The 10,625-nt window shown below is 42.9% G+C and overlaps 1 protein-coding gene across 2 annotated transcripts in view; it reads right to left on the reverse strand.

Moving 5' to 3' along the window:
* Window positions 1–10,309, reverse strand: part of St8sia6 (ST8 alpha-N-acetyl-neuraminide alpha-2,8-sialyltransferase 6) — a 143,717-nt gene extending 133,408 nt beyond the window's left edge. Inside the window, exons 1-2 of one of the 2 annotated variants that reach the window (XM_006497477.2) lie at window positions 8,919–10,309; window positions 8,329–8,427 (exon numbers count right to left, since the gene is read on the reverse strand). In XM_006497477.2, coding sequence (XP_006497540.1) covers window positions 8,329–8,427; window positions 8,919–9,019 — 200 coding nt within the window. In that variant the 5' untranslated portion in view covers window positions 9,020–10,309. The remainder of the gene's footprint in view (window positions 1–8,328; window positions 8,428–8,918) is intronic. The other variant, NM_145838.1, reaches the window with a different exon arrangement.
* Window positions 10,310–10,625: the final 316 nt, after the last annotated feature.

Here is a 10,625-nt window from a genome sequence, read left to right on the forward strand (position 1 = left end):
ACTTTTCTGTGAGAGAAGCTGTTACGTTATGGTACAACCTAGAGGAAAGGGTAATAAATAACAAAATCTGTAACCCATTTACTAATTTAAAGGGGACAAAAATGAGAGCAGATGCTATTGGTTAATAATTCAGTAACACTGAGAACACATGTAAAACCCATCCCTAGAGGCAGGGAAAAGGGCAAAGGAAGAATACAAGTGAAGGAAAAGTCAAGAGTCCACATGGAGCAGAAAACATTGACAGAAATTAGAGACAGAAAACCCTGAGCCACATCACAGAGGTCAGGCAGACCTGGGAACTCCTGAAACAACCACACAGAGAAAATCACAAGGTCTTCTAATTTTAAATTAGCTAAGCCTGATGCCTAAAGAGACACCATTCATCTAAAGGGACTATTGTGTAGACATAACATTGTGGAGTATTTGAGGTTTGGTTTGTTTGTTTGTTTGTTTGTTTGTTGTTTGTTTGTTTGTTTTTTGGTGTTTTGAGCCACAGTCTCATGTAGCCCAAAGTGGCCTTCAACACATAATCCTCCTGTCTTTACCTCCCAGGTCTTGGGATTCCATGTGCGATATGAGTCAGGGCTTGAATGTGCAAGCGTGCAAGGAAACCAAGTACACATGTATGCACGTGAAGGCATGAAGTTGAAATCTAGAACCTTCCTCAACAACTCTACTCCTAATTCGTTAAGGAAGGGCTTCTCAATTAATCCAAGAGATTGACAATACAACTAATCTAGCCAGCATGATATGGAAATTCAGTGTCTCTTTTGAGAACTAGATACACAGTCACCATGCTCATCCAGCATGCATGTGGGTTCTAGGAACCCAAACTCTGGGCCTCAGGGTCGCACAGGATGTACTTGAGCTGCTAAGCTATCTCACCAGCCTTTAAAATTTGCTGTCAGTATAAAGTAAAACAAACAATTAAGTCAATTCCTTCAGAAGCTATGAAAAGAAAATTGTCAAGGTCTCTCATTCTGAGGTAGAAATGTCAGAAAATAGGGAACAATGTTTGCAAAGTCTTAGGGGAAAATATTTTAAGTCTTAAAAAGAGGAAGTGACAGAGCTCCTGCCTAGCATTCACAAAGCCTTAAATTCCAAAATAGCAACAACGAAAAGTATTAAGGAAAAAAACAAAGAAAATGGAATTGCTATCCTGGAACTGAGTACCAGGGTTTCATAGAGATTGACATGTACACCCCATGGCTAAAATGAAAGGTTTATGCCAACTGACCAAGGAAGAAATAAAAATGAAGAAGAAATAAGGACAGCCTAATTTAAGTTGGCATATGTCAGGCATTTACAAGGGGATCAAACCAATGCTTCTAGGTTTTTAAGCAATAATTAGGTTTATATTAGGAAAGAATTTTCAAAGAAGAAAGCATTTATTAAGAAAATAACAACAGGTAAGAATACCACCTCTTACGCTGTATCTGAAATAAGCTGCAGTGGGTCAGTTTCAGTATTCTCAAATTACGTAGTTTTAAACTACAGATATATACTTACTTTAGGGTCAAAGATTCATACACACATAGAATGGAGGAGCTAGAGAAAGGACCCAAGGAGCTGAAGGGGTTTGCAGCCCCATAAGAGGAACAACAATATGAACCAACCAGTAACCCCAGAGCTCCTAGGAACTAAACCACCAAGCAAAGAGTACACATGGAGGGACCCATGGCTCCAGCTGCATACGTAGCAGAGGATGACCTTGTGGGACATCAATGAGAGAAGAGGCTCTTGGTCATGTGAAGGCTCGATGCCTCAGTGTAGGGGAATGCCAAGACCAGGAAGTGAGAGTGGATGGGTTGGTTAGCAGGGGAAGGGAGAGGCGGGAGGGGGTTTTTGGAAGGGAAACCAGGAAGGGGATAGCATTTGAAATGTAAATAAAGAAAAATACCTAATAAAAAAGAAAAGAAAAGAAAAATAAAACTGGGAAGAGAAGGTAAAGATGAGGGATACAGCAAGAGAGAGACTGAAAACTTCTACCAAGTACATAATAGCAATAACTAACAATTAGACATTAATAAAAGCTAGGAAATGTTTTATGCACAGAGCATAAATCTCATACATGTGATATACATGAACTTCTCAAAAATCAGAAATGAAAATCAAATACCAGTGGAAAGATATCAAAAGTCAATTTAGAAAAGAAAAAATATAAATGTCAAAATGTTAACAATAAAACCTACCACAATGGGTAAACAAGTCCAGATTAAGGTATTAATTTTGTTTCTTAAGGATGAAGTTTTAAAAGTCACAGTGGGGGATACAAACCCTCTTGGAGTTCAGGTCAGCTGTCACTCTTGCATGCTGCTAAAATTAGAAGAGGCATCGTGACAGATTTTTACACAAACCACATCAGCATTTAAATGTTCCACTATGAAGCACCTCTGCTTCTAGAATTTATTCAAATAATCAGAGGACAAAGCACATTCAGGGTACAAGCCAAAATCAGAGATGATAAATAACCTATGTGGCACACAGACAAAAAATGTACTTTAAGGAAAGATCTCTACATTTTACTACTGTGCCTCAAAAAGCATGCTGCAGAAGAAAAGTCATTACAATTGCCCAGATGATGTTCAAAGTTGTCATTCTGTATTCTGTACCCCAAAAATGCATACACACACACACACACACACACACACAGAGAGAGAGAGAGAGAGAGAGAGAGAGAGAGAGAGAGAGAGAGAGAGAGAGAGAGAAGGGAAAATATGAGCTATCTTTTGGGAGTTGAAATACCTGGGACTTTTCTTTTCTATGTATTCATTTAAAACATATAAGAGTTCTCAGAAATACTTGTAGGGTCATGTGAATGTACTACAGTTGAAATCTGAACTCTGACTGCCCCCAGTTCTTAAACTGACACAAGCCAAGCACTGGTCTCAATAACCTAAAGAGAAAGGTCATTAAAGTGAACACCAGACAAATTAAAAGTGAAGATTTGGTCCCAACATTCTGGAAAATTCACTGTTCGGGTACTCCAGGTAGGCCAAGACAGACACCAACTAGCCAGAACATCCGAAGAATAGCTGCTGATGGTCAGAAAGCACCAGGAAGCCACAAGACCCCAGCTCATCATCATTGATGTTGAAACCCCAGAGGAAACTGCTACAAATGGGTATCAAGCCACAGTGAGCATTTGTGTAGTTCCCATGAAGGATATCTGTGCTAACCATCCAATTCCTCATGTCTAATAATTGACTACTTAGGAACTCACTCATTGATACTGCAGCAGAATTTTGATAGGTTTCTCTTATACTCAAAATGTTTCTCTTATACTCAAAAATAAAATTGATATCATTTAAGAAAATACTAATATTCAAGAAAAATTCAACTGCTTAGGAGATAAAAACAAAAATGATTTAAATGTTATTGTAAATAAATGTTCCTGTCCCCAACCGATAATATATTTGATATTTGCTTTATTACTTTTAATTATGTGGTGTGGGGCACAGGGATCTGTATATGGGTGTGTGCTTGTGAGTGTTGCTACTCACAGAGGCCAGGAGTTCCAAGAGCTGAAGCTAGAGGTGACGTTCAAAATGAATGCTGAGAACCCAACTTGGGTCCTCTGCAAAGGCAGTACATGTTCTTAGCCACTGAGCCATCGCTGTCACTGAGCCAACCCTTAAGCCCCTAGACACTATATATATATGTGTGTGTATGTATATATATATATATATATATATATATATGTATGTATGTATGTGTGTATATATATATGTATGTATATATATACATATACATACATATATATATATATATATAGTTTGAATACTATGTCTTAAAACTTTTAAAATGTGTCTATGGCTAGGTAAATGGCTCAGTGGTACAGTCTAACATGCATGAGACTATGAGTTCAATCCATAATATCACAATTCCAAAGCTCCATTCCAAGGAAAATGTATAGTACCAAACTTTTTCATTATAAGGAGAAAGGAAAAAGCACATAAAAAAAAAAATCAACCCTGCAGCTCAAGACATTGGAAAAGAAGAATAACTTTTTAAAAACTTCAAATAAAATGGAGCACAGAAATACGTTTGAGGAAATGTAAATCCAAAAAGGCCAGAACAGACTTTGACAAAGTTTATGTGAAAAAGAAAGAATTTATTGTTATATTTTAATTCTTAGTGTGTCTTCTTCTCTGTCTTTAATGCATGGCCGTCTCCTAGGCAGTTAGAAATACCCAGTGGGGTACATGGACATGGGGTACACAGGTGTGGGGTACACAGACGTGGTGTACATGGACAGTCTGCAAAGGTTTTACTGACGGGAGCAGGGAGAAAGGAGACATAAGAATTCCCTTCAAAGGAAGGATCATCCAGAGACTGCCCCACCCGGGGATCCACCCCATAAACAACCACCAAACCCAGACACTATCGAATATGCCAACAAGATTTTGCTGACAGGATCCTGATATAGCTGTCTCTTACGAGGCTATGCCAGTGCCTGGCAAATACAGAAGTGGATGCTCACAGCCTTCTATTGGATGGAACACAAGGCCCCTAATGGAGGAGCTAGAGAAAGCACTCAAAGAGCTGAAAGGTGGAACAACAATATGAACTAGCCAGTACCCCCAGAGCTCATGTCTCTAGCTGCATATGTAGCAGAAAATGGCCTAGTCAGCCATCAATGGGAGAAGAGGCCCTTGGTCTTGCGAAGATCATATGCCCCAGTATAGGGGAATGCCAGGTCCAGGAAGCGGGAGTGGGTGGGTTGGGGAGCAGGGGGAGGGGGGAGCGTATAGGAGACTTTCAGAGAGGAAACTAGGAAAGGGGATAGCATTTGAAATGTAAATGAAGAAAATATCTTAAAAAAACACCAGGGCCAAGAAGTAGGAGTGGGTGGGTAGGGGAGTGGGGGGGAGGGAGGGTATGGGGGACTTTTGGGATAGCATTGGAAATGTAAATGAGGAAAATACCTAATTAAAAAAAATCATACATGGAGAACTGATCTTTGGTGATGAAATTTGCCTAGCCTTAGAGTTAAGACCATTAAAATGGTATTCATAAATAAAGCATGTTTTTACTTAAAAAAAAAAAAAAAAAAAGATTTCCCCTTCAAACAACAGATCTTGCTGCAGTTACCAGAGAACTTTGCAGAGGGCGCTTATACACCTGCCTCCTTTCCCATTCAACCACCTCACTGGGTAGCCACTTCCCCAGTCCCTTCCCTCTACTTCCCATAACTTACATTAAAGCTTATGTTTTAATCAAGGCTGTATTTACATTGGGGTGAAAAGGGCAGCCATGGGTTCTGACTTACTGAGAGAAGGTTGGGACTATACAGGGTTAAGTTTGAGGTAGCAATGGCAGAAGGGGGTTGCTAACTCCTCCAATTTAAAACAAACAAACAACAAAAACAATCATTGGATTTTACCAGTGAAGGCTTGGAAGCCAGATGCTGTGGTGACAACCTGCTGGCTCAAAGAGGCAGAGAAAGCACCCAGCTGACCTTCCTCCCCAAACAACATCACAAAAGAAAAGAGAACTTCTTCACACTGTCTCAGAAACCCTTCAAACAGAATGTTCCTTCCTTCTATTTTCTGTGTGGCTCTCTATTAGTCCTCCTGTCCTCCTCTTCCTCTCTGTGGTTTTGGCCTATGCTCACTCCCTGCCAACTGTGGCTTGCTCCTCCTCTTGACTTATGATTCCATTTAATCCTGTTTAAAGTAACCAAAAGGCTCCTGGATTAAGCACACGTGCTAGAACTCAGCAACACCCATAACTAAAACCAGGTTTCTCTAGTAAATAATACAATCTCGGGGTTCACAGTATGATCAAATATCCTGCAACAGAGAAAAGCAAACATTTTAGTGACAGACAAGGACAGGCTGAAAGAAAATCTTCAGCAGATCCCCCAGAGGTAGCATCAGGATGCCCTCTGGCCTCTGGGACTGCAGCAAGAGCATCTAGAACAAGAGTCAGAAGCTGCAGTTCTTACAATGGTCACTGACAGGAAGCTGGCCATCAAACAGAAAAGTGACTGGGGGGTGAGGGGGTGGCCTCCAAGCAGAAAAGGGATGTTATTTTGCAGATAGGAGAGTTAAGACATACCATGCCCCTTTACACCTATGTATCTAGATGCCATCTTAGAGAAACAAGAAGTGGCAAAAATGGCAATCTGATACATGGAGTGTGTACTTTAAGAGAGAATGAATATTATCAGAAAGAGTTGCTTAAACTGTCACACAAGTATACACACACACACACACACACACACACACACACACCACAGACATGCATGTACACATAAAGGAGTTTGAGAACAGGCTCTTGGCTCCATGTGACCTGGATTTGACTCTTGGTTGCACAACTCTATAACATCAGGAAATTATCTTGTGTGTTTCAATTTCTCAATCTATAAAATGAGGAGAACTGTTTTTTCTAACAGTTCAAAAGCATAAATGAGTTAATAAATATAAAGTGCTTGGATCAGTGTCTGCTACACAAGAAGCATTCAAGGGATGATGGCTACTCTTAATATTGCTAAGATCAGTAACAAGGAAGAGCAGGCCAGCCACTGAGACATGAAAAAACTGCCAGTTTCTCTACATAGCCAAGCAGTAGTGAATTTCAATTTACTCCCCTGCTCCATGAATAATAAAAATCATGAATGAGAAAGATATAAAATAGATCAAAGGACAAAGAGGTTTTTTTTTCTGTCACAAACACAGCAGTCTGGTTTAAACAAAAAGAATATCTTTTTAAAAAATGGACCATATTCAGTAAAAATATAAATTGCCAATATTAGTTCAAGAAGTATAGCAAGTAGATTTTTCAAAGGAAGGATGCCAAAGAAATAAAAATTAATTAGTGACCTCTGGAAAGACCTGGGACAAGAGAACTAAGGAGTATGTGCTTTGGATTTCTCAAAAGGAAACCCCCAGAATGAACAATAATAGTTCAACGACTGACTTGTGGGCAGAAGTCCTCTCACCCTCATTTCATAAGCAAAGCTACTCCTTCCATGAAATCAAGAAAGTTGGGTGAAATCAAGCACATATCAGTCTTTTTATCAAGAGTTTTATTACTCCAGGATTTCCTAGTGTCCCTACCAGACTCGGGAATTCCAATGAGGCACCTGTGGCAATAATTCTTCAGTGCAGTTTCTTCTAAGTACTTCCAGATCTTTCTGAGGATCAGGCCCAGAGCCTTGTGGAAAGCAATGTCCAGTCATGCAATCAGAAGATTAAGGTGGATTCAAGAGCCAAGAATATACAGAAGGATGAAGAGGAAGAGAGAGGGGGAGGCAGTATACAAAATTGCCATCGTTATAACAAAGCAGAACAGGATGCAGCCTGCTCCGGGGACGTGTGGAAGCAGAAATTGATTCAACTCTTCTTGGAAGCAATTGGAAAGAAACGTGATTTAGAACGTTAAATGCACGTTCATTTTTACCTAATAATCCAACTTCCTATCAGTCCTCCTAAGGAAATGAGTCTGAAATGAAGATAAAGATTTACATACAAAGATAGACTCAATAGAATGTCTCCTAGCAAACAAAACGAAATGAAGATAGGAAAGCATTTAAATGAGTAAAGAAAAAATTATTAAATAGACTACAGAATATTAAGATGGTGAATAACTAGTAACAAGCAACATTGGTGGGAGGTGGTAAAATCATGTTCAGGCCTATGATCCTTTAGGGGAAAAAGATGACACACAAACACAAAGTACAATCTCACATGTACTTTTCACATATAGGAAATAGACATTACAGAGACATAAAGTAGTCCTAACCTGAAAATGATACCTGGGTCTGGGCTCTGAGTTAATATTAAATTCTCTTATGTATTTCCCCTATGGCTTTCTATATTAAGTTGTGTTATTTCTATAATCAGAATAATAGATATCCAATAATTACTGTACATTAATACACACCCACAGTAAGGAAGAAATGTAAGTTCTTTTTCATCCAGGACAAACACACTGAAGAATTGTATTCCTTCGATCTCAACACAGATGCACTTTAAAGAACAGAAAACAAAACCCACAAACCAAATCTCTCAGTAAAGATAGACAAGTGCCTTCTCTGGGGTTTTCCACACACCTTTATCTACAGAATTCAGTACCCATCTTTGAAAGTGTAGCCGATATGGAGAGATGTGTTTTTAAAGGTTGATGTGCGTAGTCTCTCTCTCTCTCTCTCTCTCTCTCTCTCTCTCTCTCTCTCTCTCTCTCTCTCTCTCTCTCTCTCTCTCTGTCAAAGACAGACAGAGACAGACAGACAGAGATATCCAGGCAAAACGCTCAAGTGAGTTCCACGGGTCTCGCAGTCTTGCCCAGACCTTGTCCATCTGTCCCTAGTGGCCTTAGTACCTGTTCCTGGTGCGTGGTACCGGGGTTGTCGGGCTCCAGAGTGTCTTCAGTGCAGCTGAGGTACCACTGGTGTCCTCTCTGCTTCCCTCCATCAACAGCCTGCACAGCCAGGGAGAAAACTAAGTTATTACACCGCGTTGGAAGCCAGTGTGGCTGGCAGACTGGGCACTGCACTCCAGACGTAATCAGAGCATCTTTGTGCACCCCAGCTCCCGGGATGGGTCCCTAATCTTGAAGTTAGACAGGAAAAATCCCATAGGACAAAACCAGGAGTAGAATGGGGGAGTCCTGGAGCCTGGCGGGAAACCTCTTCAGGAGGTTCCGCTCTGCAGCTCCCTCGCCCACAGAGGCACTATCCGGAGCCCTCCCAACCCCGACGTGTCCCTTTCCACTTCAAACCAAGACATCCGGCCAAGCGTCGCCTCTCCGCGACCCCTGATCTCCACCCTACCCTCAAGGAGCTGCTTAGTCAAAAGTCTAAAGTGGTCAGTCACCCGGATCTTTCCGGGCGTCCCCTGGAAGCAACACCCAGAGCACAGCGTGGGCGCACCGGACCTTTCAGGTGGGGCGAGTTGAGGCCGGGGAATTACCTGGAGCGGGCAGGCGCGTCGGCTGGGCACCAGAGCATACGCAGGAGGAGCAGCAGCATCAGGCTGCCTATGAGGGCGAACAGCGTGCCCCCCGATCTCATCCTGAGCCACGGGCGTCCTCGCCGCCAAAGCTGCCGGGGCGAAGCGCAGCCCGGGCGGCACCGACTCGCCGCTCCGGTCACCGCCTTCGCCGCCGCCGCCACCGCGGCCGCTGCCACGCACACCCCCAGCGTTCAAAGGCGGTGGCGCGGGCCCGCACTCTGGGGGCTGCCCAGAGCCCAGCCTGCAACAGTGTTGCTGGGCACCGAGCCGAAGAAGCCGCGTTCGGGCTCGCTCGCTTCTTCCAAGCCAGCCCCGGCCGCCGAAGCTGGCGAAGCTGGCGGACAGCTAGCGGATGACGATTCTCCAAGCTCGTCGCTTGTCCTCCCGGAGGCGCTCGGAGCCGCTGCGGGCTCTGGTCGCTGCAGCCGCCGCTGCCTCTGCCTACTGCTGCCGCCGCCGCCACGCGGGGTCACCTGAAGGTTGGGGTATGAGCGCTCAACTCCGCGCTGATTGGGCTCCAACTTTTCAGCTGCTCTCACCTTCGCCCGAGTGCGCGCTTGGCCCCAAGTGACCCACCCAATCACATTGCGACTCTGCTATGTAGCTGAGGCCCTGAGCTAGAACCTGGAGGACTGAAGAGAAGAGCAGAAAGGACCCACTTCAAAAAGTTTGCAAACTGGGTTGCTCAGTTGGATCCTCCCACGTGCCTGAAAGCTGCCAGGAACTTGGTAACGTTTGAGTAGACTGGCATTGCATGGCACCTTCCCACGACGTTCCGTGGACAGTTGACACCAAATTACCAAGAGATCTTCAAGGGCAATTTGTCCACCCACCTTTGACCAGAGTCATCTCTGCTTGCTTTAAAACAACTGTTTTATTGGACATCTTTGTGTCCAGTAATTTGTATTATTGATGAGCATGCGATTGTGTGACAGATTGACTGCTTATAAGGGCAGAATTGAGTAGTGGTGACTGCGAGTCTATAGCTCTCAAAACCTGAAGTGTTTACCATTGTTTACCAAATGTTTTTCAGAAAAACAGATTTGCCTACTGCCAATGGAGGTGATCTCTGGATTTTAAATTCTTGCCTAATCCAGAACCTAATTGGAATTATAACGAACACGAGAATTTCACCAATAAGAGAAAAATGCACCAACCAATCATAGGCAGCTAACTCATCACACCACGCAAAGTCAGTTACCTACATGTAGCCAATCAGGTGATCCCTCTACTAAGACTTTGTGCCCGCCCACCAAAAGCTTGCTGCCCACTGATAGGCAGATATCCCCTCTTCTGTTTCCCAGTGCTGCCTAATTCACGAGTCCTTCTTTGTTCAAGTAAATGGTTGACATTTATTTGTCTCAAATATTTCTTTTCTCGTAGCTATAGGTCGACATCCAGTTTCTGTGTTGAAACTCTATCCTCCAACTGTGATTTGATCCTCAACACGAGGCTGGAGAGATGGCCCACTTGAGTTGGATGAATTAGCTAGGGCAGGGTTCAGTGGGAGGATCTGTGCCAAACAATAAGGTGGAGAGTGATAGAAGACCTCACTCAATACCAGCCTCTGGCTTTTGTTCCTGTACATACGTGCACGCACACATGTATGTACAACACACACACACACACACACACACACACAGAGAGAGAGAGAGAGAGAGAGAG

This window comes from Mus musculus, chromosome 2 (genome assembly GCF_000001635.26).
Source record: "Mus musculus strain C57BL/6J chromosome 2, GRCm38.p6 C57BL/6J".
Taxonomy (NCBI): Eukaryota; Metazoa; Chordata; class Mammalia; order Rodentia; family Muridae; genus Mus; species Mus musculus.